This window comes from Bison bison, unplaced genomic scaffold (genome assembly GCF_000754665.1).
Source record: "Bison bison bison isolate TAMUID 2011002044 unplaced genomic scaffold, Bison_UMD1.0 scf7180017864170, whole genome shotgun sequence".
In the NCBI taxonomy this organism is placed as follows: domain Eukaryota; kingdom Metazoa; phylum Chordata; class Mammalia; order Artiodactyla; family Bovidae; genus Bison; species Bison bison.
In genome coordinates this window covers 1,106,259-1,133,368 of record NW_011494742.1, presented here as the reverse complement: position 1 = coordinate 1,133,368, position 27,110 = coordinate 1,106,259, and the positions used below count along the sequence as shown (strand labels likewise).

General features: G+C 46.9%; 1 protein-coding gene across 3 annotated transcripts in view; it reads left to right on the top strand.

The window, feature by feature from the left end:
* Positions 1-27,110, top strand: part of SLC14A2 (solute carrier family 14 (urea transporter), member 2) — a 70,406-nt gene that overhangs the window by 12,342 nt on the left and 30,954 nt on the right. For 2 of the 3 annotated variants that reach the window (XM_010842030.1, XM_010842032.1), the window contains exons 2-9: positions 2,736-2,916; positions 3,880-4,069; positions 10,193-10,321; positions 14,992-15,184; positions 19,148-19,295; positions 20,548-20,682; positions 22,419-22,468; positions 22,988-23,162. In XM_010842030.1, the coding sequence (XP_010840332.1) occupies positions 2,736-2,916; positions 3,880-4,069; positions 10,193-10,321; positions 14,992-15,184; positions 19,148-19,295; positions 20,548-20,682; positions 22,419-22,468; positions 22,988-23,162 (1,201 nt within the window). The remainder of the gene's footprint in view (positions 1-2,735; positions 2,917-3,879; positions 4,070-10,192; positions 10,322-14,991; positions 15,185-19,147; positions 19,296-20,547; positions 20,683-22,418; positions 22,469-22,987; positions 23,163-27,110) is intronic. The other variant, XM_010842031.1, reaches the window with a different exon arrangement.

The window sequence follows — 27,110 nt, the reverse complement described above, 5'->3', positions numbered from 1 at the left end:
AATGAAAGGCAAGGGAGATAGGGAAAGATAGACCCAACTGAATGCAGAATTCCAGAGAATAGTAAGGCATATGCCCAAGCCTTTTAAAGCCCCCTTTGGACATCCTAGTTTTTCCTTTTAAGTTTTTGATTAGCTTCTTGTTTTCCTCAATTGTTATCCACCACCTCAGGCACATTTTTTACCAGTGTTCTCATTGCCTTAATGGAGGGGAGAATTTGAGGGGCCTCAGTTCACCATTTCTACTGGCATCCTCAAGATATTTAAGTTTTGATGCAGGGACGAGGTTAGAGAAATCTGCAGAACATTAAAGTACAATAGAAACATAATGTGAGCCACACATATAAGTTTAAATTTATATTACTATGTTTTAAAAGTAAAAAGAAAAGAAACAGATAAAATTATTTTATTTTTTATAGACGTATAGCTGGTTTACAATGTGTTAGTTTCAGGTGTACAGCAAAGTGATTCAGTTACGTGTGTGTGTGTGTGTGTGTTCTTTTTCCGATTCTTTTCCCTGATAAGTTATTGCAATATTTTGTAAAATATTGAGTATGGTTCCCTGTGCTATATAATGGGTCCTTGTTGCTTATCTATTTTATATATGGTAGTGTGTATATACGGAGAAGGCAATGGCACCCCACTCCAGTACTCTTGCCTGGAAAATCCCATGGACAGAGGAGCCTAGTGGGCTGCAGTCCATAGGGTCGGGACTGAGCGACTTCACTTTCACTTTTCACTTTCATGCATTGGAGAAGGAAATGGCAACCCACTCCAGCGTTCTTGCCTGGAGAATCCCAGGGAAGGCAGAGCCTGGTGGGCTGCCGTCTATGGGGTCGCACAGAGTCGGACATGACTGAAGTGACTTAGCAGTGTGTATATGTTAATCCCAAACTGATAATCCCTCCTCCTGTTTCCCCTTGGTAACCATGCTTGTTTTCTAGGTCTGTGTGCCTGTTTCTATTTTGCATGTAAGTTTCTTTGTACCGTTTTCTTAGATTCCACATATAAGGGATATCATATGATATTTGTCTTTCTCTGACTGGCTTACTTCATTTAGGATGATAATCTCTGGGTCCAGATGTTGCTGAAAATGGCATGATTTCATTCTTTTTATGGCTGAGGAAGAGTCCATTGTATAAATATACCACATTTTCTTTATCAATCCATTTGTGCAACTGATGGGCTCTTACGTCATTCCCATAGTCTGGCTATTGCAAATAGTGCTGCAGTGAACACTGGGAGGCGTGTATCTTTTCAAACTGTGTTTTCCCCTGTGTGTGCCTAGGAGTCGGAATGCTGGGTCATATGGTAGCCCTGTCTTTAGTTTTTCTACATAGCGACTGTACCAATTTACATGCCCACCAAGAGTGTGGGAGGGTTCCTTTTTATTTGCACCTTCTCCAGCATTTATTGTTCATAGACTTTCTGATGATGGACATTCTGACTGGTGTGAGGTGATACCTCACTGTGGTCTTAATTTGCATTTCTCTGATAATTAGTGATGCTGAGCATCTTGTATGTGCCTTTTAGCCATCTGAATGCCTTCTGCGGAAAAATGTCTGTTTAGATCTTCTGCCCATTTTTTCATCGGATTGTTTGTTTTTGTGATGTTGAACTGTGGCTAATCTAAATTGAGATGTGCTCTAGAATATATTAGTCTCTAAAATATGCAAACACCTCATACAGGTGAAATTATTTGAGTAATATGTTTTATTTAACTTAATATGTATGAATACATTATTATTTTAATATATAATCAATAGAAGGCATCATTGAGGTCTTTCATACATTCTTTTTCCATACTAAGGCTTCAAAACCTACTTAAGCACATCTCAGTTCAGATTAGCCACATTTTAAGTGCCAAGAGCCACATGTTCTACTGGCTACTGTATTGGAAGACATAGTTGTAGAGCAAGGAGTCCTGACCCAAGGGTTCATAAATGGATGGAACTTAGATGGAGAAAAGAATTTATTTTCACTAACCTCCAATGAACTTTAGAATTTACTTCAATGATAAATAAGCAATAAACAACAGCCACTTTAGTAGTACCTGGGATTTTTGTCATTGCCACAGTACTGGGAAGTAGTACCTGGGAATTTTGTCATTGCCACAGCTTCTCCCAGGAAGCTGACCCCAAGATGGAGATGTGGATCTAAGATGTTTTCTGGGGTCTGTCCCTGGGTCAATACCTGCAGAGAAGTGAGACTGGGTGGAAGTTGGGCTGTGATGTAGTCACAGTAAAGGTCGCGGGTGAGCCTACGTGAGCTCTGGAGCTAGAATGGCCCTATACAGTTGTCCCGAGTTGACATCCCACATAGTCACTCATCTCTACCTTGGAATTATAATCAGTATTGGTATTGGATCTACTGCCCCATATGCACATTGGGTTTTTAAAATATTGTGATAACCGCCTTTCAATATAATTGGTTTTCATTGCAATCTCATTTTATGCATTTACAAACCTTCTAGAAAGAAGTCCACAGGCTTGCCAAACTACCAAAAGGGATCCTTGGACACACAAGGTTAAGAACCCTGCTATGAGGAATGTGTAGTGGTCCTGGGAGGAGCAGGCCTGCATGAAGCACTCTAGACAGCATGGCACAATGGACATTTATCTCATAATCCCCCATCTCCAACAACAACAAAAAAAATCTGACAATCTTCCCTAGCCCCAAATGCCCCTGCTCTCAAAAAGCTCTGTTATTTAATGTTTTATCATGGTTCTTCCTGAAAGGATCTCCGGTCATCCAATGAAGAAAGCCACATTGTGAAGATTGAAAAACCCAATGAAAAGGATACAAGAAGAGAAACTGGGGCAGCCCCTCAGGACTCTGCAGGCCAAGGGGGCATCGGTCTCTTCCAAGCAGTGGGCTACCTCACAGGCGAGATGAAGGAGTACAGGAGCTGGCTGAAAGGTAGGTAGATGTCCAGGGACGAAGCAGCCAGGCCAGGCCAAGGAGCCGGTGCCCCGCCTGGCTTGGCCTGGGGAAGCTGCTCCCTCACTTATCCATGGCAGGTGTTCCGGCCCCAAGCTGGCTCCGGTGAGCATAATGTATCCTCCCATCTGAATTTCCATGATTCCAGAATTCAGTGCATTTCACTGATTTTAGCTCTTTGCCAGTGCTTCACTCCTACCTGGAATAGATATAGGGCAACCATAGTAGCAACATGTAAGCCATTTTCTAACAAACTAAATGGTCATTCTTTCACTTATTCCACAGTCATTTTTTACGTGCCAAGAAAATACTGGCCTCACCCTCCCCAGTGTTCCAGGTTCTTTCCTTTCAACATCATTCATCTCCCAGTTTCCCTTAACTAATGTTGCAACAAATACCCCCCACCCCCCTCTCCCTCACCTGCCGCCCACTTGTACAGGTTGTCCTGGAAACCAAACCAGAGAATGAGACAGAACATATGTCAATCTTCAGTGTCAATGCATAACTCAATGCTAATTTCACAGCTGGGCTAGTCGTTTCTTTCCCAGATTTTTTTCCCTCCAGACCAGTTTCTTTCCTGCTCAGATACCAGCCCTCAACTGAGCCATAGAGTTCTACACAAAAAGAGTTTCCTTCCCTCCCCACCTCTTCCTTTGGACCAATAAATCTCCCTTGGAATGTTCCTAGGGCTTCCTTGCCAACCAAGCTGATGGCTGGAACAGCATTAAATTGGTCTCAGCATGGCGCTCAGTCTGTACAACAAAACTGACACCCACTGTGGACTGACTGCCAGGCCACTCAGAGGCTCAGGCTGGGCACCGGAGGAATGAGAGGCAATGTCCCCACTAGCGCTCCCTGTCTGCTTTGGTTGCCGCGCCAACCAGCGGTCGGGCAGGGAAGCACAGGCTCAACCCTGCTGATGACTCTGCCTGTCTCTTTCAGATAAACCCCTGGCCTTCCAGTTCACAGACTGGGTTCTGAGGGGGGCCGCTCAGGTGATGTTTGCCAACAACCCTCTCAGCGGGTTCATCATCTTCATAGGGCTCCTGATCCAGAACCCCTGGTGGACAATTACGGGAGGTCTGGGGACCGTGGTGTCAACTTTAACTGCCCTCATCTTGAGCCAGGACAGGTGAGTTCCTCTCTATGGGGGCCTTGGTTTCTCGGAGTAGAAAGGTGGAGAAGCAATTACTTGAGTGACCAGCCAACTGTATCCAGTACCAGCCAACCAGTTTCCTGAGAATCACCTTTGAACATGTCACTGGAGTTCTTCACACAGTGTGCTCACAGCAAGTGACAGCTCCAGGCTCCATCTGACTGTAGAGCCTTCTGGAAACATTCCCTCAAAGGCAGGCACAGCTGTTCTTCCTTCATGGAGCCTACAATGCAGTTAGGAAGATACATCTAACAGACAAGAAATGTCTCTGAATAATACTAGGCAGTACACATACTGGAGAGTTCAGAGCAGGCAGACATCTCTACGTGTTGGGAAGGTTAGAGAGGGCAGCCTTGAACTAGTAGTGCTGATGTGGGAGAGTGGAAGGCCAGCGGGCAAGAGGGTAGTGCCAGGGTGGTTTGGAGAAGGGAACCAACAGAAGCCGGGAAGCACAGTGGCAGGCCAGGGGAGCGGCCAGCTCTGCACCAGGGGCCACAAGTCCCGGTAACGATAAATAGCATTTTACTGAACTGCCCTTTGCCATAAGTTATGGTTCCCAAACTTTCCTGATGGCCAGAATCACCTAGAGTGCTTGCTAAGAACTGTAGTTTCTCACTCCGCACCCCATTCTCCATCCTTCCCAGAGATGTTCCCTTTCAGCAGATCTGGATATGGGGGTGGTGTTTTAAATAAGATTCTTCTGGGTGCTTCTGATGACCAGAGAGGTTTAGGAATGCCCATGTCCTCAATTTTTTTTTAATTTGGGGTCACAAATACATTCACATATCATAAATGGTCAGCAGCATTAAAAAAATTTTTTTAATTAAAATAACAGGATAAAATAAAACAGATTAGAGTGATCCGTATGTAGTAAAGGTAAAGTATTATTTTGTGAAATTTTTGTTTCAATCGTGTTGTGTGTGTGTGTGTGTGTGAGAGAGAGAGAGAGAGAGAGAGAAACTGGGTCATACTATGAAATACATTCCTTCCTTACTGTGGAGTACTGTCAAAAAGATTGAAAAACACCTTCTTGCCTTGTTACCTGTGGTTCTTCCTGCCACTTCACAAAGCAAACAGTGAAGGTAAAAGCGTTCACATTTTGCAAGTGTGAGAAAGGAGGCTGGGAGTTGCTCACGGATGGTGCCATGGCGAATGGGTGGCAGGGCTCAGATTTAGACACGTGGCTGCTCCCGCTGGCACGTGGACAGAATGGACAGCAGAGCCAGAGGCCCCTGGTGACCCCAGAGCCTGGGGAATGATCCAAGCTGCTTGTGTTGTAACCAGTGCCACACTCCTCCAGCCACCCGACATTCCAGCTCCACCAAGACACACGCCAGCTCTAGCTGGGAGGCCATTCCAGGTCAGATGGATGAGAGGCTGAATTCTTTGGGGTGTAGTTCTGGCGAGTGACAGGAGAAATGCACTCCAGCCAAGATCTGTGTCTTGGCTTCTAGCACTGGGCTCCTTATTCCTTGCTGCCATTTACCTAAAGCCTCACAGCAGCTGACACATAACCGGCCTCAGACAGGATCAGCTCTTGTCCTTTCTGCTCCATCGTTGTTTGCCAAAAATCCCCTGAGGTGAATTCCATCTAGCCAATCTACAGGTCATCTTCAAGAAGCCCAGGTTCCTTCCTGATCTGACAGTTTGATTCTCCTTCTTCCCTACTGACCATAATCCACTGGAAAACTTGCCAAGTCATTCAAAGAGCAACTCTTTGAATGATTTTTTTGCTCCCAATTTTACAAGGGAAACACACACCTTGTCTGCCTAATCTTCCCAAATGTCTTGATTAAGAATCTAAGACAAGAGTGCATTAGGTAAAAACCCAATCCCTCAGCCAGATTCCAAAGCCTTCTCTGACAGGCCTCACCCAACCTACCACACAACATCACACTGTTCCCAGCTGAGAGCTTTTGCTTCTGCCTATCTAATCCTGTTGTTGTCGTTCAGTCACTAAAGTCATTTCTGACTCTCTGTGACCCCACGGACTGCAGCACACCAGGGGCCTCTGTCCTTCACTGTCTCCCAGAGTTTGCTCAAATTCATGTCCACTGAGTTGGTGATGCTGTCTAACCGTATCATCCTCTGTCGCCCCCTTCTCCTTTTGCCTTCAGTCTTTCCCAGCATCAAGGTCTTTGCCAGTGAGTAAGCACTTCGAATCAGATGGCCAAAGCATTGGATCTTCAGATTCAACACCAGTCCTTCCAATGAATATTCAGGGTTGATTTCCTTTAGGACTGAATGGTTTGATCTCTTTGCAGCCCAAGGGTCTTTGGTGCTTTGTCTTCTTTACATCTATACATGATGTACATGTACATCTCACATCTGTACATGACTACTGGAAAAACCGCAGTTTTGACTGTATGGATCTTTGTTGCAGGCTGATTTCTCTGTTCTTTAATATGCTGCCTAGGTTTGTCATATCTTTCCTTGTAGCAAGCAAGCTTCTTTTCATTTCATGGCTGCAGTCATGAAAGTGATTGGAAAGGGCAGTCCCCAGTGATTTTGGAGCCCAAGAAAATAAAATCTTACACTGCTTCTACTTTTTCCCCTTTTATTTGCCACAAAGTGATGGGACCAGATGCCATGATCTTAGTTTTTTGAATGCTGAATTTTAAGCCAGCCTTTTCACTCTCCTCTTTCACCCTCATCAAGAGGCTCTTTAGTTCCTGTTCACTTTCTGCCATTCGAGTGGTATCATCTGCATATCTGAGGTTGTTGATATTTCTACCAGCAATCTTAATTCCAGCTTGTGATTCATCCAGCCCAGCATTTCACATGATGTACTCTGCATATAAGTTAAATAAGCAAGGTGACAATATACATGCTTGTCATTCTCCTTTTGCAATTTTGAACCAGTCAGTTTTCCATATCCAGTTCTGTTTCTTCTTGACCCTCATACAGGTTTCTCAGGAGACAAGTAAGGTGGTCTAGTACTCCCATCTCTTTAAGAATTCTTCGTATTTTGTGATCCATAGTCAAAGTCTTTAGCATAATCAGTGAAGCAGAAGTAGATGTTTTTCTGGCACTCCCTTGCTTTCTTCATGATCCACCGAATGTTGGCAATTTGATCTCTGATTCCTCTGCCTTTTCTAAATCCAACTTGTACATCTGGAAGTTCTCAGTCAACATACTGCTGGAGTGTAGCTTAGAGGATTTTGAGCATAACCACATAGCATGTGAAGTGAGCACAACAGCACAGCAGTGTGAACATTCTTTGGTGTTGCCCTTTGGGTTTGGAATGAAAACTGACCTCTTCCAGTCCCATGGCCTCAGCTGAGTTTTCCAAATTTGCTGGCATATTTAGTGCAGCACTTTAATAGCATCGTCTTTTAGTATTTCAAACAGCTCAGCTAGAATTCCATCACTTCCAGTAGCTTTGTTCTTAGTTCTTCCTGAGGCCCACTTGACTTCACACTCCAGAATGTTTGGCTCTAGGTGAGTGACCACACCGTCATGGTTATCCAGATCATTAAGACCTTCCTTCTGTAGTTCTGCTGCGTATTCTTGCCACCTCTTCTCAATCTCTTCTACTTCTGTTAGGTCCTCCTTTGCGGTGCCCTTCCTTATACGAAATATTTCCCTGATATCTCCGGTTCTCTTGAAGAAACCTCCAGTCTTTCCCATTCTGTTGTTTTCCTCTATTTCTTTGCATTGTTCATTTAAGAAGCCCTTCTTATCTCTCCTTGCTGTTCTCTGGAACTCTGCATTCAGTTTGGTATATCTTTCCCTATCTCCCTTGTCTTTTGCTTCTCTTCTTTTTTCAGCTATTTGCAAAGCCTCCTCAGACAACCACTTTGCCTTCTTGCATTTCCTTTTCTTTAGGAATGTTTTGGTCACTGCCTCCTGAATGATGTTACAAACCTCTGTTCATAGTTCTTCAGGCACTCCGTCTACCAAATCTAATCCCTAAAATCTATTTCATCACCTCCACTGTAAAATCTAATTCTACCTCCTGCAAATCCCTCCTCCTCCAGGGAGCCACTCCTGACTCTCCCAGTGCTCTCTGAACCCTCCTTTCTCTTTGAACAATCACAGAATATACCCCCATACCATATGGGATGGTACTCTGCTTTCTGAGTCTGCTCTCACTGGCTCTGTTGAGAACAAGAATTCCATCTCCGATGTTCCATATTCTACCACAGTGTCTAGCAAAGACTCCCCCTTCATTGATGGAAGGTCAGTGACATGTTCTATATCATAGGCTCAAAGCTCTAAGCACCCTCCATACACACATCATTCCGAGAAGCCCCAGCTTCACCACGGTCCCCACTGATGTAGCTGCATACCCTAGTCATGACCGCCACCACTCCCCTCCACAATGCCTACTGGCCTATCCCCACTCCCCGCTACACCCCTTCTCCCTGTCCACCCCTCTTCCCCCTACGCTGACTCCCCGATCCTTACTTCTCCTATCCCACCCCCACTAGTCCAAGAAGGCACTTTACCACTGCAGCCTCAAGTTCAGCAACAATGATGCCGCAGTGTCCTGGAGGAACGTGGTTCTAATGAAGGTCTTTGGGGGCACTGAGATTGAACCTCATTTTATATTGTTGATGGTCAGGGTAGGGATGTAAGCTGATGGGTTTCCTTTTGACGATCAAACCAGAAGCCACCAAAGTTTTGGTACAGAAGGGTCCAGGGAGAGGACTTGCCATGGGGAAGGGCAACTGTGGAGGCAGCCCTTAGATGCCCCCCTAATTTTATCTCCCCTGAGCTCCTTTATTTGATTCCTGCTGTTCCTATACACCCTCCTGCCAATATGGGTCAATGGTCTCTGCTCAGTTTTCCCAAATCAGCTGTTATTAAAACTAAAAGAGGACTAAATTCTAACATGGAACAGAAATGAGAAAATATGGAGAAAATGAAACACCCTTAAAGATAATGATTTTTTTTCCCCAAAAACATAGGTTTCTCAGGTAGTTATTCTAGTCCTGAGGAGATTCTGAACTCCAGTGGTCTTTCCTCTTGCCCTGTTATTTCTCAGCCCCCCGCCTGCTCCCAGGAGCAGCTAAAGACCCAGCTGCCCGAATCCCATACAAGTGTCCCCACACAAGTCCCCCATGTTCAGCTTCTCTTGTTGGAAACTAGATACGCTTGCGCACCCTCTCCCCTGCCTCCCACTCCCCTAATCTAGCTGAGCTGATCTCCTGCTCACTCCACAACTGGAGGCCCCCCTGTTCTAGACCTAAGCCGTGGCCTCCGCCAGGCAGGAGCCTCCTCTGGTCAGAGCACCCTTCCTCCACTACAGGACATGATGCTTCCAGATGCCTCTGCCTGTGAAACAGTCAGTACCTGGTAGGATTTAACACGCACTCACAGCCATTCAGCAGCTCCTTGTACAGACTCTGTTGACACTCACATCAGATGAGCATTGGCCCCATGAAGCTTTCAGTGGAGGGCAGCGGAGACCACAGCACACAACTCTCATTCTCTGTGGGGGCTTTGCAATGCTATTTGCCCAGTCTCATCCCTTGCCCAGCAGAGCAATGGGAAGGGTCAAGGGCAGAGTTCACTCAGATCAGGGAGAGTTTGGGTGCACACGGACATCTCTGATGAAGCAGAAGGAGGCAAAGCTTGGATTCTATGGCACCTCTGGTCTTCCTGCCATGCCGGGCGTGGGGAGGAGCATGGGCCTCACAGCGAACACCCCTCGTCAACTCTGGGGACAACCTCGGACAGGAGAAAGCACTCAACGTCAGAAAGTCACAGTGTCACACAGCACAGTCAGAACACACGCTCTCCTCCCTGCCTCCCTTCTTCTTCCTGCCCTGTCTCTTTTACACACACGTGTGCATGCACACACACATACACCTTCCTGGTGTCAGGTTTCTATTAGATTTCCCTCTACGTCAAGGAGCCTAGCTTGCCCTGACTTGCAAAGGAGATCTTATACACAAAGTGCATCATTTAATTCCAGATCAATGAGAGTAATCATGGTGTGTGTGTGTGTGTGTGTGTGTGATCTAGAAAGATACCGGCAGCAGGGTGACTACCCAATATTCATCAAATGAGCTGATTTTTTTTCTGTGAGCACCAGGAATGGGCCCGGTGAGTGCCCCCAAATTTACACAGTAACTGTGTTTTCACCCCCAGGGCCGCCATCGCCTCGGGTCTGCATGGGTACAACGGGATGCTGGTGGGAATGCTGATAGCCGTGTTCTCTGAGAAGTTAGACTATTACTGGTGGCTTCTGCTTCCTGTGACCCTCACAGCCATGTCCTGGTGAGGCACCTCCTTCCTTCTGCTTAAACACCTACAGGGACCCAAGGCGTTGTGTCTGACACTGGCAGGGGGCCCAGTGTCTTCAAAGGCTGGCTTGTCTCCCAGGAGTCCATGAGTTCAGTTGTAACACGAGGGGGTCATTTTGAGTTGGGAATAATAGGGACCTTTCAAAGGCCAAATGCCACTTTTTTTAATATTGGCTATTTCTTTATTATTTACGGCCGTGCTGGGTCTTTGTTGCACATGGGTTCTACAGGGATGGTGAGTGGGGGCCACTCTGCCTATTGCCATATGTGGGCTTCCATTGTGGTGGCTTTTCCTGTCGTAAAGTAGGCTCCAGAGTGTGTGGGCCTCAGCAGCTGTAGCACAGGCTCAGTTGTCCCACAGCACGTGGAATCTTCCCAGACCCGGGATTGAACCCGTGTCCCCCGCCTTGGCAGGTGAATTCTTAACCACTGGACCACCAGGGAAGTCCACCACATAGGTTTTACTGTCCTGATGAACTCCTCTTTATGATAGGCTTACTAACGACGGCTAACACTTACCAAGTATTTTCTAAGTGCTACGCAAGGGAGGGCTATTACTGTCCCCAGTTTACAGAAGGGAAGGGGAGGCATGCAGAGGCTGCGTAACCTACCCCAGGTGATAAACCCAGAGTCCGCACTATTCAACTCCAGGCTACACGGGAATCATCTATCCAGCGGCCTAACCGAGACCCAAAAGCTGAAATTTCACTTCTAACAGAATCAGAGAGCTTGCTTGGGACAAAATGTCTCTGTTTAAAGCATAGAATCTTTGAACAAGAAGCATCAGTTGAGGTCTTGCTGTGCGATCGCCTCATTTTTCAAAATAAAAAAGTCAAGATGAAAGGTGTTGGGAACAAATAGGCCTTTTACACACATGATACCCAGTTCACTTGAACTTGCGGTGTCTGTAGCATCACACCCAGGGCCGCGGGTCACACCCACTGCCGCGGGTCACGCCCACTGCCGGGGTCACGCCCACTGCCGCTGGTCACACCCACTGCTACGCAGTGACTGAGAGCCTCAGGGGAGCCTGTGTCCCCTAGTCCCTGAGCTCTACAACTCTCCGACATGCCATCTGATTTTTAACATCTTTCTCTGGTTTCAAAGTCAGGAGTTACTAAAACCCGTTAGTTTAATTTAGTTTAAGTGCTGTTCCAGCGCTTTTTAGTAGTGTTTGCAAATAAATTAAGACATTAAGCATTCTGGGCAATTTACATTTCTTCTTAGGATTTCCTCTTTAATGTATCAAGACAAAATGTTAAGACAGTCATTTCTGTGGTGATTTCCTTAATGCCCCCCACACGCCACGCCGCAGAAGGAGGAGGGCCTGTCTTCATTTGCACCCATTTGGTTTATAGCTGCAGAGATTAAGCCCCTAAGCCACGGTGCACTGGGTGCCAGTGTGTCTACAATGCACTCGCCCTACCCTCACTTCCCAATTTAAAATGAAAAAAAAAAAAAAAAGAGCACCTCTTCCCTGGCACTTCACTAATCCATTCATTCAGTCCTAGAAGCCAGTCCACAGGGCAGAGACTAGCAGTGCCAGAGTTCCCCAGCAAACTACAATTTGCTGAGGGCCTTCATTGTCCGGGGACTGTTCTAGATGGTGGGGACAGCTGTGAGCAAGAGAAGGTCTCCATCCTCTGGGAGCTTACATTTTTCTTGGCAAAGAAAGAAATAAATTCATAAATTGTTCATTAAAAAGATCCTTTCAAGATGTGGTAAGTGCTTTAAGGAAAGCAAAACAGGGCAAATGGGAAGGAGTGGTCCAGACTTGCATGGTCAGGGAAGGCCACTTTGCAGAGGGGATATTTAAACAGTCACCTAAACGAGAGTGTACCTGCCATTTGAAGTCGCAGGCAGAACCAGCAGCATGTGAAAAAATTCCAACTAAAAAAGCATGATGTGTTCAAGAAACAAGACCAGTGGGGCTGAAGCCCAGTGAATGAAGCAGGGGTGGCAGGAGGCGAGGGCAGAAGTAATGAGGGCCATGTCCCAGGCACCACGTGACTCCAGGGAGCCTTTTTATTAATTGAAATATTGTTGCTGTACAATGTTATATAAGTTACAGGTGTGCAATATAGTGATTCACAATTTTTAAAGATTATATTCCATTTATAAATATTATAAGATATTGGTTATATTCCCTGTGTTGCAAATATATCCTTGTAGCTTACTTTGTACCTAATAGTTTCTACCTCTCCAGTAAGCCTTTCGATTTTTACTACAGCTGTGGTGAGAAGCAGTTAAAGGGCTTTAAGCAGACGAGTGAAAGGATGTGGATAAATTTAAACAAATCTCTCTCCTTGCAGTGTAGAGTGGATTTTAGCTGGAACAGGCATGGATGCTGGAAGCGTAGTTAGGAGTCTGCTGCAATAACCCACAGAGGACAGAAATGTTTTGACTAGAGCCATGTCCATGAAGGCGATGAGAAGTGGCTAGGCTTAGGGTATATTTTAAGGACGGTGAAGGCAACAGGATATTCTGGGAGGCTGTGGAGTGTGATGAGGCAGGGAGGAAAGAAGACTCAGTGTGCTCCTATAATCTGCCTGAGAACTTGGGCTGATGGAAAACGCAGTGGAAAAAAAGCAAGTTGGTGGTGGGAGACAGGACACAAATCAAAAGTTCTGTTTGGACACATTAAACTTCAGTCTTCTGAGTAGAGATGCTGAGAAAGACATTGGATGTGCAAATCTGGAACTTAGTGATCTGGTCAAGATTAGAAAATAGTAGCATATAGAAGATACTTCATCCTGGAGACTAAAGACAGTCACGCAGAAAGAGAGGGTTCAAACAGAGAAGACCCAAGACAGAGCTGTAGGATCCTCCAACATTTAGATGTCTGGCAGAAGAGGGGAAGAACCGCCAAAGGGGACTTGAGGAGCGCCTGCAGAAGCAACTGAGTGCAGTGTCGTGGTCGCCCTGACAGAAGGCTCTCAATCCCTGATGGAAGGGTTCAGGATCCAACTGTCAAATGAAAGGGGCAAAGATTGACCATGGATTCAGCAAGAGAGATGGCATCTGTGAGCTGGACAAGAGCCATTTCCATGGTGTGGGTAGAACATATACCTGATAGGAGTGGGTTCAGTAAAGAAGGGAAAGAGAAAGATTGGGGACAGTAAAGACAGACTAGTCTTGAGTATTGCTGTGCAGGAGGCAGAGAAATAGGGCAATAGCTGGAGTAGAAATCAGGCTAAAGGGGGAAGGTCTTTATGTTAGAAGGTGCTAGAGCACTTTGGCCTTCCCAGGTGGCTCAGTGGTAAAAAAAATTCAGCTGCAATGCAGGAGCACAGGAAACCTGGGTTGGATCCCTGGGGAAGGAAGATCCCCTGGAGTAGGAAGTGGCAACCCACGCCAGTATTCTTGCCTGGAAAATCCCATGGACAGAGGACCCTGGGGCGGGCTACAGTCCATGGGGTCGCAAAGAGTTGGACACGACTGAGCGACTGAGCACACACGCACTAGAGCACGTTATGTATTTATGAGAGTGACCTGGAGAAAAAGGAGAGGTTGAAGCTGCAAAAAAGAAAGGACAGAATTGCAGGAACCAAGACTTTGAGACAGGCTGGATCCCAAGTACAAGAAAAAGAACTAGCCTGATAAGAGAGCAGGAACAATCCATTGTATGAAAAGGCAGAGAGGCAGTTAGAATATGAATCTTATGGTCAGGAAGATGAGGCATTTCTCATCATGTCATTTCTGTTTTTCTTAACGAAGTAAAGCAAGGTGGTTAGTGAAACTAAAGGGAGACAGAAAGCAAAGATTTGAGGAGAAAGGAGAAAATGTGAAATAGTTGTCTCAGAAAATTGGAAAGTTAATTTGCTAGGGATCTATAGTAGGGATTAGGGCAGGCTTAAATGCCTGTTTGAGACTGAGCATCCTTAATTAAACGTTAACCAATCAACCGTATCACATGAGTTCAAGTTTGGCCTGCAGCTGTGCACCTGTGCAGCTGTGGGAGGCATAGGGCATTGGATGCCAGGTGATGGTCCTTTCAGAAGAAACTGAGATGAGGCAAGGTAAATTTCCTAGTGCTGCTCACTCAGCCTTTAAGTGTAGGAGTTCGGATTTGCACCTCACTCCCTCTTTCTCCAATATCCGTGCTCTCTACAAGGAAGATGAAAAGAAAACAGAAAACACAATCAACTGAAGGTTTCATTTTCACGTGCTGATTCCCAGAATAGTTCCAAGCACTTCAGCTGAATTCAAGCCTGCGAGTTTCCTATGTCCATAGCAGCCTCCCCCCTAGAAGGTTATTTAAAGCATATATTCTAAATGTCATCACAGCCCAGGATACATCATGATGTACCTTGTAATGATCCAAAGGCAACACATGCCATTTTGTAAGGATTAGATTTTGTTTTCTTGGTTTAAGAAACAAAGAAATATATAAATTATTTTATAAAGTTTCCTACTGAAAACAAGTTATAAGACTTTTAAATTTTGTTTCCCAAAGATGTAGACTTATATTGAACACTGGCTTATATCCAGTCCCAGGTCAGTGGACCACTAGATTCTCAAGGGAGACAGGAATGACTGTCAAGGAAAGGGAAACAGTGAGTGGCCCAGTGACCAGAGCGGACTAGACAGTGTAGACTGAAGACTGATCACAGCAATTAAATCTTTTCTCTCTTTCATCTCCAGCCCCGTCTTTTCTAGTGCTTTGAGTTCCATCTTCAGCAAGTGGGACCTCCCTGTCTTCACGTTGCCCTTCAACCTCGCCGTGACCCTGTACCTGGCAGCCACCGGCCACTACAACCTCTTCTTCCCCACGACGCTGGTGGAGCCTGTGTCTTCAGTGCCCAACATCACCTGGTCGGAGATTGAGATGCCCTTGGTGAGTTGCCAACGGCAGGTGTGTGGGGGCCTGTTTCCACTGCAGCCATCTCAGTCACCACTTCGTGAATTACTCAGGCTCTCAGTTTATCTGCACCTCGAGTGAATGATGCATCTTAGCAGAGAGGAGCACGGGAAAGGGTCACTGCCACTTCCATAGCTTCTTTCCATAACCCCCTACTGGAGACCTTACATGTGCCAGGCTTGTCATCAGGCCCTGGGCATACACAGAAGATAGGACAACATCCCTGGCTTCAGAACACCTACAATCTGCCCAGGGAAACAGATGATAAACAAGGGTACAGATAACGGTTAGGCTGGCAATACAGAATGGTGGCTCTGAGGGGAAAATATTAAATAAGATGAATAGGTGGGTGAAGGGTCAAGGCACTGAAATAATATTTAAAATCAGGAATTTAAAGATATTAGCAATAGGAGAATTTCCTGGATGTTCCGTGATTAAGACTCCAAGCTTTCACTGCCAAGAGCCCAGGTTTGATCCCTGGTTAGGAAACTAAGATCCCACAAGCCACGAGGCATGTCCCCCGCCCCTGCCAAAAAAAAAGATATTATCAATAGAAGATGGGGGTAAATTTTTGTGTATTTTCCATATCAGTGGCTCTCAAGCAGGAGTGACTTTTTTTCCCCTCTTAGGGACGGTGAATGTCTACAGAAATGTTTTAAAAGTCAAAACTAGGTGGAATGTACTACTGGTACCGGACCTCCTACAATGCACGGCCCTCTCCCCACAGCAAAGAACTAGCCAGCCCAAAACGTCAGTAATGTCGAAGCTGAGAAACCTTGCCTTATGTCCTGATATCCACAAATAGACAAAGGCATTTATTCTACTGATCTCTAGAAATCAGAGATAAAGGGATATAATAAAAATCTCACACAAGATTAAATATATAGAACTGTAAAATTTTGACCTTGTTAATGCGTATTAATGGACAGCCCCATGGACTGTAGCCCACCAGGCTCTGCTGTACATGGGGATTCTCCAGGTAAGAATACTGGAGTGGGTTGCCATGCCCTCCTCCTGGGGGATCTTCCCAACCCAGGGATCAAACCCAGGTCTCCCACATGGCAGGCAGATTCTTTACCATCTGAGCCACCAGGGAAGCCCTGTTAATGAATATAGGCATAGCTAACAGCTTACCCTGAGCAAATTTATTATGTACCAGTCACTGTTCAAAGCCCTTAGCTTACTAACTCATTTAAACCTCACCATAACCCAATGCTAACTACCATCATCCTCTTCTGCAGATGGGAAAACTAAGGCACAGGGAGGGTTAGTTGCCCAAGATCAAGCTGTAGCTGGTGCTTCAAATATTGTTCACAAAATCTGATTTCTGAGCCCTCCCCACCCAGCCTGGCCCTGCGTCTCGATGTGCTTAGTGTGGGGCTCGGTGTGGCCCTGGTGCCAGGCGGACACCAGGTGGCATGCACAACGCAGGCCCTGCAGGCTCGGCCACACCCTGAGCCTGAAACTGTCGGGAAAGGAAGGCCTCCCCCGACCCTCATGGCAGACACTGCTGCCAACAATGCCAAACTTCTTTTTAAAGTTTTTGTCTTGTTAGAAGTTTTATCTGGGGCTGGGGCTGGGGCTGGAATGGGATCAGAGGCAGGGTTAGGACCTAAATCCAAGGCAATGGAAAAGACAGAGCCCTGTGTTTAAGTGAAAACCCGCTTTCTCAAATGGAAAACTACTGGGGTCAGAGCAGGAACGAAACGAACTGAAGGATCAGCCATCTGCTGACTGGACACACTGCCTCAGGGCACAATCTGCTGTCCCTGAGCCCTGCGGGTGAAGCTGGTCTGAGTGACAGCCACAGGGTATGCGGTACTGCAGGAGAAAAAGGCCCACTGAGCCCCCAACCCGCCCTGCGTGGTGAGGCTGTACCATCCGCTGCTGAGAGACCAGAGTAGAGACAGCCACGTAGAAGAGATGCTTCTTGTTCATCTTCAAACAGTAAAAAGTACTAGGAGTCAAACCCAGGTTCCCTGAGGCCCAAGCTCACCCTCTGAGCTCCCACGCACCACCTCTCTGACCACTGACTCCTTTCCCTCTACACCATCCAGATCTGAGTTTTGACCAATCAGTGCCATTTCTGTCTTTCTCTTTAAAACAATGAGGGGAGTGATTTCTGTTTTGTTTAGCTGGCTTGTTGTCGTTACACAAGAATTATCCAGAGTACAGAGAAGGCCGGTCCTTAGGAAATTTCCACCGCACACCTGACTGCCCTTTGCACCAGGGTGTTGGCTGTAGCTTAGAGAGCAGCATGGACGGGTCGGGGCCCCGGTTCACCAGGCTGAAGTTTGGATCCCAGCAGAGCTTCATTCTAAACTCAAACTTTACTCCAAGGCAGCTTGCCCCCTCATTTTTCTCATTCTTGCCTCCTTGGACTTTAAACCTGGCTTCCCAGATGGAGCAGAGGTCCCTGGATTGGAACAAAGGATTTTCAGGGTTCCTTTAAATAAGATAGGGCCCGCACCCTGTGATTTCTTGCACAAGTCTATAGGCTCTGGACCAAACAATGGCTGGTGTTTAAAAGGCCATACATTCAGAGGCAAGAATAGACATAGTTTAAAAACTGTCTGGGACACCTCAAATTCTCTAAAGAAATCAGACTGACTCTAGAATTAAATCAAGTTGTTAAAAAGAACAAAATTTCATCAAAGGGAGAAATGCAATGAACTCCCTACATCTACAGTAGATGATGACTAATTCGTTGGTCCCCAAATTCTGTTGTAGATTAGCAGTACCTGGTGCTCTGGCCATGCCCCCTCACACCACTTAGGATGTCTGGGGAGGTGCTAGGCATTAATATTTTTTTAAAAAGATCTTTAAGTGATTTCAATGTTCACAAAATTTGGAAACCACTGAACTAATCCACACTATTTATTAAGCACCTTTTATGGCCTCAGCTAAAGGAGTCCTGTCCTCAAAGAGGTCACATGAGCTGGTAATGGAGGAAGGAGTTGGCAGAATTTTGAAGCTGGAAGATCGTTAGGCAGCCTCCTCGTGTTACAGAGATGGTCACACACAAACTTCTGCAGAAACCCCTAAAAGCTGGGGCTCATGACTCTGGGCCAGTGTTCTCCCTGCCCTGTCAATCTCCCTCTTTTCCTTTGTCCCCTCAAAGAACTTTTTGCCAAAATGTGGATGATTTGGATATTTTTTTAAAAAGCTATCTTGATATCACTGACAAATCAATCATCTCCAGTTCCAACATCTCCCAGTGACTCTCAAGCCCAGGGATCCGGTGCTTCGTGATGTTCTCCAGATATTTCTCATGCTACCTGTCTGCTGAGTGCTCCTGGAGAGCAGGGGAAGTGCTCCTCTTCCTTCCCGGGCTCCCCCATCCCCGGGGTAGCACCAAATGTGAGCAACCAAGAGACTACGGGTCAGGCTCAGAGGCTATAGCCTGGGATCGGCCACCATGAGCTGGGTGATCTTTGGTCAAATCATTCATCAAAATGGCCTAGACAGAAACCAACACAATTTTCTGTAAAGCCATTACCCTTCCATTAAAAAAATGTATAAAATTTTTTTAATGGCCTAGAATATTTCCAGAATTCCTGGAATATTTCTAGGATTTCAGGTCTAGAGGAAGCCCCCTTTTGCCCTGAAACCTCCCAGTGGCAGTCCAGGGAGGCACCCTGTAGACCCCCAAAGCAAAAGCCACATGTCCCTCAGAACCACCTGGCTCCAGCCTCTGTGCTGGGGACCTGCCCAGTTTTGCATGAGGGATGCTCAGATGCCTGCCAAGTGGTGGAGTGAAGAGCGATTTGTTCCAGCTCGTGCCTTCCCTTCCACATTCTCCCACACGCTCGCGGGCACAGCAATCCTCCCATTCCACACCATGACCCCCCCCGGGGAAAGGCTCAGTCCTCACCCTGAGGCTTGGTCCTTGTATTATCAGCCCACACTCCACTGACCTGGATTTTGTTGACTTTGCAGCTGCTACAAGCCATCCCTGTCGGGGTCGGGCAGGTGTACGGCTGCGACAACCCCTGGACAGGTGGCGTGTTCCTGGTGGCCCTGTTCATCTGCTCACCACTCATTTGCTTGCATGCAGCCATTGGCTCAATCGTGGGGCTGCTGGCAGGTAGGCCAGGGCCCCCCCGGCTCAGCAGGGGTCATTTTCCTGAGGTCATTTCTCCCAGCACACAGTAAAGAGTCTAGGCTTACTATCTTCTCTGAAGTTTTTAGACACTGTCAGGGCTTGTGACTCATTTTTTCCTTTCTTGAGTCTCCAAAAGATAGCAGGTTGTATAAAGTGAAGTCGCTCAATCGTGTCCAACTCTTTGTGACCCCATGGATGGTAGCCTACCAGGCTCCTCCATGCATAGGATTTTCCAGGCAAGAGTACTGGAGTGGGTTGCCATTTCCTTCTCCAGGGGGTCTTCCCAACCCAGGGATTGAACCTGGGTCTTCCGCATTGCAGACAGACACTTTACCATCTGAGCAGGTTGTATGGGGAGATGCAAAATTGCTGAGACCTACTGGCCTGTAGCCCCTGGGAGCTGAGGGGTGGGAGGCAGAGGGGAATCCGGTGTGGGTGGGGAGCACTAGCAGACCCAGTGGGGTATAAACAACCTAGCACTTTGAAATTTTGACTAAGCTATCAGGAAAAATTTTCCCAAGAATTGGATTGTCATTTGACAAATGTGATTTAATTTCTATGTAGGTGTCTATACACACATTCACATATGTAAACAAAGAGAGTAGAGTCAGAAATGGACCTTGGGTGCTTTGGGAATAGGAGCCTGTTGACTTATCCCAATATTTTTCAAAAATTTCTTGGAAGCACAACTTTAAAAAAAAATGTTATTTGGAAATAATTTCAAACTTAAGAAAACTTACAAAATTAAAAATAGTCTGAGAGACACCCACAAATTCTTCACCCAGATTCACCTGCTGTTCACATCCAACCCCTTCTGCCGTCTCATTTCTCCGTCTGCATGAATCTATATGTGTCTAGACTTAATTTTTCTCAACCAGTTGAAATCTTTCTTGCTAAAAATGCAGCTGATCTGGCCAAAGGAGTGGGGAGGGCCTGCAGCCCCATCTCCTTGGCCCACCCTCACACTCACCCTCACCCTCACCCTCAGAGGTATGACCAGAAGTAGTCATACCTCTGAGTGAAATATTTGAAAAACAGTGGAAACCACTTCTCTTCCCCCACTGTTGCTTTCCTAAGACCAGATGCCCTTTGTAGAGGCTCCTCCAATGAGCAGGTACTGGGTAGGGGGGGGAGTCAGCGACGGGAGGAAGGGCACCTGGGGACTGGCACCAGCCGGGGTAGCCTTTGTGCTGTGACCTCGAATCAGCCAGAAATGCAATACCTTGTCCAACAGCCCTGACAGTGGCCACGCCCTTCAAGACCATCTACCTGGGCCTCTGGAGCTACAACTCTGTCCTCTCCTGCATCGCCATCGGGGGCATGTTTTACGCCCTCACCTGGCAGACCCACCTGCTGGCCCTCATCTGCGGTAGGTATCGGGGAAGCTGGCAGCCAAGCCACTCTGCTGTTCCTTGCCCTTCCCCACTCCCCCGGTTGTGGATACCCATGTGGATCCTCATCAGTACTGAGCAGTAATGATGGAAGGACTGTGGCTGTGGTCTTACCACTAAGGGATTTAGTGGGGGTACCCTAAGAGCTGGGGATCTGAGGTTCTTCCTCTGTCAGCTGGCATCACCACCACTATTCCTCATGAAACACTAAAGTTCATGAGGAAATCACACACGCATTTCCTCGTGTGCTAGTGGCAACGTTCCTGGCCTCAACAACTGTTCTCACTCAGCCGCTATCGACTGGGCACCGCCAAGTGCTAGGCCCCCGGCTAGACCTGGAGGACACAGACCACATCCTCACGAAGCCATGGTCCAGCAGAGGAGATGTAATCGCCCAAACTCAGGGCAATTGTCTGTGATATCTAAAAAGACCATTGGAAAGAGCCAGTGAGATGACGTGCCTGGGAGGCCTGAGGTCCCAGAAAATAGTCACATAGCACTAAAGGAGCTGATTTCCATTGAGTAAACAACGCGCTGTGTGAAGAGAAATGGACCACAGGCATGATTCTGCACCCCAGGGCCGCGCTCTGTGCTGGACAAACAGCACTCATTTCATCCTGCCAAGGCCACTGCCAGGCATGGATTTTCGCCCCATTTTACAGGTGAGGAAATGAGACCCAGAGGGGTTGACAAACTTGTCCAAACACAACTATTGATGGCAGAAGTGAGATTCAAACTCCAGTCCCATCAGCCTCCCTGTCCTGGAGTTGCTTATATCCTCTGGAACCAACAGGACACTAATACGCAAAACTAGAGACAAGTGAAGGGTATAATATCATCCAGAAGGGCTTTTTTTTTTGTTTTCCCCCAGTTAAGTGTGGGAACTGTAAATGCCTTCTGTGTCTCTTGTACCCGCCTCAGCATCCAGCTGGGGTCTGGACTTGGAGCCAGTAGGCTCAGCAAATATTCACCAAGTCAAAACTGCCAGGTATTTTGAGGATGAGACTGTAACTGTCTATGATCCTCAGAGAGATGGCCGATTCCTATGGCTGGAACCACCTGGGAAGGCTTTGGGAGGAGGCTGGAGCTTATCTCAACCCTTTCAGGGTGGGATTTGGATAAGCAAAGACAGGGAGGGGACAGGTGTTCTGGACAGGGAAACAGAGCAAACAGAAGCAGAAGGAGCTTGTCCAGAGGCACCAGGGCTGTGAATGAGTTCCCCTCACTGTCCTGGGGGTCCTCATCTGTGAGTGAAGCCAGGTGCCTGGCTCAGGGACCCAACATGGTCCAGCTGTGAGGGGACTTGGTGAGGGTTCCACAGCATCACAGCGGCTCAGAATCTTGGACAAGAGGGACTTTATTCAGAGTTCATATAGTCTGACAACTCATCTGTCCAGACAGACAACCACCCAGCCATCCAGTCTGTGCTAGAGCATCACCAAGGGCAGTGTGGAGTAGTAAACGATGCTTATTGACCCCAGGCTCTATGCAGGGCTACCATGGAAGTGGGGAGGGGATAAAGGGATATGCAAGCTTTCATCTCTAACCTCAGAGAGCACACAGCCCAGTGAGAGATGGGTCACAAGCAAACACGCCAGATTTCAGGGTGTGGGGCCAACATGGTGGCACTGGGGCCGGGGTGGAGCCCACTCTTAGGGAAGGCTGGGGATGGGCCCTGGGAAGCTGACTCCTGATGGTCCTTGTGTCTCCACAGCCCTGTTCTGTGCATACATGGGAGCAGCCCTCACCAACATAATGTCAGTGGTAAGTCTGGGGTCTCCTGACACCACCCTAAAGTGCCCCAACCCAACCAGGGCTTCAGGACATTTGGAGTCTTGTGAGTGGGTTCTGGTCACTAGCACTCCACACAACAGCCTGGTCAAGGTTTATTCAAGGTTTTCCCAGAGAAGGACTGGCCCTGGCATATTTTATGTGCCTCTGAGGGGTGTGTTTGTGTGGATGTGTGTGTGAAAGAGAAAGTGTTGTAACTAGCAGTGGAGAATATGGGTGGACAGATGGAGGTACTTATGTTTAGCCGGAAATGAGAGATTGTCTCTAGGGGATTTTCAGCTCCATCATTAGAAGAGTCTGATTGTCCCCAAAGGGACCAACATTTCAGATTCAAACCAATCATTCTGGCAGATCAATCCAGAAGCCAAGGGGAGGGTCGCTAGGAAGGCAGTCACTGGGGGAGGGTCGCCACTCTTAGCCCCTTCCGCATCCTTCTCCTGCAAGGTCCCAGGAGCCCAGGAACATTTCAGATCCCGGTGTTCTTGCTTTCAGGTTGGTGTGCCACCAGGCACCTGGCCCTTCTGCCTCTCCACACTCACCTTCCTGCTCCTGACAACCAACAACCCCACCATCTACAAGCTCCCACTCAGCAGAGTCACCTATCCAGAGGCCAACCGCATCTACTACCTGACAGTGAAAAGCGGGGAAGAAGAGAAGTCCTCCAGTGGTGACTAGCCAAGTTATAGGCAGCAATGCTCTTTGCCTGGACCGGGGTCTGCTCCCTGTAATCTCAGCTCTGGGTCAATCAGCTGCAGCACTCACTTACTTTGCCTCTCCTCGCGCCTGTGTGGAACAAAACACACCTATACCTCCCTCTCCCTGACATTGATTTTCTCTCTCTGCCCAAATCGCCTTAACTCTCCACTGTACACTGTTAGAAGAAGTTGGTGATGAGTTCCTGGTATTAGTAGGAAGGCATGTATTTTCAACGTCAGTGACTTAAAACAAAACCATTCTTTGTATTTAGTCTTTTGTAAAGGTGATTCAGAGATGATCTTCTTAGCAGGTTTAACTAAATAATAGAAGCTATGAAATTAAACGTGCTGAGTGGTTCCTGAGTGGGTGAAAATTCAGGGAATGCAGATGCCAGAGTGCACAGAGATAGAGAAACACAGTTTGAAAGTCAAAATGGGGACAGTTAGGGCATTGAACGTGTCTAAATAGGGACTCAGACATTCAGGGGTCAGAGTAAAGGGCAAGAGGATATTCTGTAGCAGGAAGTAATCAGTAAGTTAGGCTCCTACATGACTCATGATGAAAGATTGGCATGTCTCACTGCAGGTCAAGCCAGCGACTTTGAGCAGGGAATTCAGTTGAGGAAATCACCTGAGCTCAGTATGTGAGAGGTTGGAGAGATCTATTTCATTTCCCAGTTTGCCTGTGGGTGTTGGAAGCTTTATGAGATTTATGATACTTAAATGGTTAACCTTGAGTAGAAGAACAAACAATTATCAGTGAATTTTGTAATTTGTCTTCCCAATTACAGGCATTAACTTACTTTCAATCTTTGTTTAGATACAGACCAGGGGTTGTCAACCTTGTCCTGGAAAGTGTCAAATTTCAGCTCTGGAGGCTACACAATCTCTTACAAATACTCAAGCCTGTCATCATAGAGCAAAGTAGCCTTAGACAACATGTGAATGAAAGAGGGTGGCTGTGTTCAAACAAGACTTTATTAAGCGAGAAGCTAGATTTGGTCCACAAGCTGTAGTTGGCTGGGCCCTGCTATAGACGATCAATACAATAACGCTCAGGGTCTGGAGATCCATGTGTGACTTAGGAGCTGGTGGGAAGCGGGCAGACTCAAAGGACACCACCAGGATCTCTACATCAGACAAAGCCACAAGGCATTTACATGCTGGGCAATAGTGTAAAGAGTCTTAGGAAATCGAGGGCACCCGAGAAAGGGAGATCAGGGCGGCAGGAAGCAGGAAGATCTGCCCTGAGGCTCTTTCAGGGACTGACAAGCCCAGTGATGAGCACCAGGGGGCGCAGTCTTACACCAGCCCCTCCGTCCACACAAGGGTCTAGGAACCACCCCTCAGGCTCACCCTCTGGGCTCCTCGCTGCTTTGCCTCTGCCAGTTCACCACCACGGGAGGAAGAAGAAAACTGGAGCCCTTCGGTGCAGGGTTTCTAGGCAAGAGGAGCAGGGAGGCGCTGGAACCTCAGGGCTGGAAGGAGCACGCAGGCCAGGTTGTGCCATCATACTGTGACCCATGACCTCCATTTGGAGGAAGAGGGCTTTTTGTTTCCTGACAGGCTTCCAGAGGGGGCTCCGTCACGTATCCTAGCAGGAGATAGAACCAGAAACCCTATTCGTTCATTATGGGCAAATTGTGGGAAATCCCCTGTTCTCTCCATTAAGCCCTGAAAATCTCCACCCAGAGCACTGGATCTGATGGGAACAGTCCTTTAGCCATGCTTCTTATTGGATTCTCAGGAGAGGAAGACTATCTGGATATGAAAAATGCTTTCAGCTCAGTTGGACGAGATTCTCTCTCCCCTTCCTTCTCTTCCTACACCACTTCTTGGTTTGTCATTTACAAGGTAACATGTGGGTCACAGTTATCTGGGTTGTTTTCCCCTCCCAAGTTCCTGCTTTAATTCCCCCACAAGAATTAAAAGTTAACTGTGTTGCAAGCTGCCAAACTTGTTCAGAGAAAAATGGATAAAAGCTAAGTTATTCTGAAAATGGAAAAAGTATGTCCAACAAATCTGGAAAAGCCACACGGCCCCAGAAACTCTATAATGCAGTGTGATCAAGATGGCCAGGTATTTATGCACGAGTAAATGTTTTTACACATTATCTGCTAGTATGATGTAAGAAAAAAATGGACAAAATGTATTATTAATCAGTGAATTACCTTGCCTCTGCCAGTTGTACAGGAACTATAAAATATATATATTTTTTAATCCTTTGAGGCTAAGATGCTGAAAGTTGATGATGTTTTCCAAATGTGGTCAAACAATCTCCTCTTGAAAGCAAAACAAGTATCAGTCATTAAGCCAGACTGGTGGACAGAAGCAGCATCTCTCTCTTGGGCATGGCTGAGAGTGGGCAGAGGTGAAAACCCTCTAAGAAAACTCTGCCCAGCGCAGGCCACTGTCCACAGGCTGTGGACAGATGTCCAGAGGTCCTCTTAAGTAGTCCAAACAGCCCCCAGCACCTGAGAGCTAACTCCCTAGTGTTATCTTGTCCCCCCCTTACCCAGAGCTTCCCCCTCTCCTGGCCCTGAATGAACATGTTGAGAGCCCTAACCTTGCAGATTCTCCCCACCAGCATGGGGCACTCAGAAGCAGGCCTCCAGGAGGGAAGAAGGGCTTCTGGGAATATGTCATAGCTGTTTTCCTACTATCATCTCAAACTACCAGCAGCAGCTCTTGGATGTACAAATGATATAGTGAATGGTGAAGTCGCTCAGTCGTGTCCGACTCTTTGCAATCCCATGGACTGTAGCCTACCAGGCTCCTCTGTCCATGGGATTTTCCAGGCAATAGTCCTGGAGTGGATTGCCATTTCCTTCTCCAGGGGATCTTCCCAACCCAAGGATCAAACCCGGGTGTCCCACATTGTAGACAGACGCTTTACCGTCTGAGCCACCAGGGAGTAAAAATGATAGTTGAATATAAATGTTTACGGTTGAACAGAAACAAACTACTACTCTCTGAAATTCAAGAAAGTAAGAATGTATGTGTGGAGTGGATCATGGGAAAAGCAAGAGAGTTCCAGAAAAACATCTATTTCTGCTTTACTGACTATGCCAAAGCCTTTGACTGTGTGGATCACAATAAACTGTGGAAAATTCTGAAAGAGATGGGAATACCAGACCACCTGATCTGCCTCTTGAGACATCTGTATGCAGGTCAGGAAGCAACAGTTAGAACTGGACATGGAACAACAGACTGGTTCCAAATAGGAAAAGGAGTACGTCAAGGCTGTATATTGTCACCCTGCTTATTCAACTTCTATGCAGAGTACATCATGAGAAACGCTGGACTGGAAGAAACACAATCTGGAATCAAGATTGCGGGGAGAAATATCAATAACCTCAGATATGCAGATGACACCACCCTTATGGCTGAAAGTGAAGAGGAACTCAAAAGCCTCTTGATGAAAGTGAAAGTGGAGAGTGGAAAAGGTGGCTTAAAGCTCAACATTCAGAAAACGAAGATCATGGCATCCGGTCCCATCACTTCATGGGAAATAGATGGGGAAACAGGGGAAACAGTGTCAGACTTTATTTTTCTGGGCTCCAAAATCACTGCAGATGGTGACTGCAGCCATGAAATTAAAAGACGCTTACTCCTTGGAAGGAAAGTTATGACCAACCTAGATAGCATATTCAAAAGCAGAGACATTACTTTGCCAACAAAATTTCGTCTAGTCAAGGCTATGGTTTTTCCTGTGGTCATGTATGGATGTGAGAGTTGGACTGTGAAGAAGGCTGAGCACCGAAGAATTGATGCTTTAGAACTGTGGTGTTGGAGAAGACTCTTGAGAGTCCCTTGGACTGCAAGGAGATCCAACCAGTCCATTCTGAAGGAGATCAGCCCTGGGATGTCTTTGGAAGGAATGATGCTAAAGCTGAAACTCCAGTACTTTGGCCCTGATG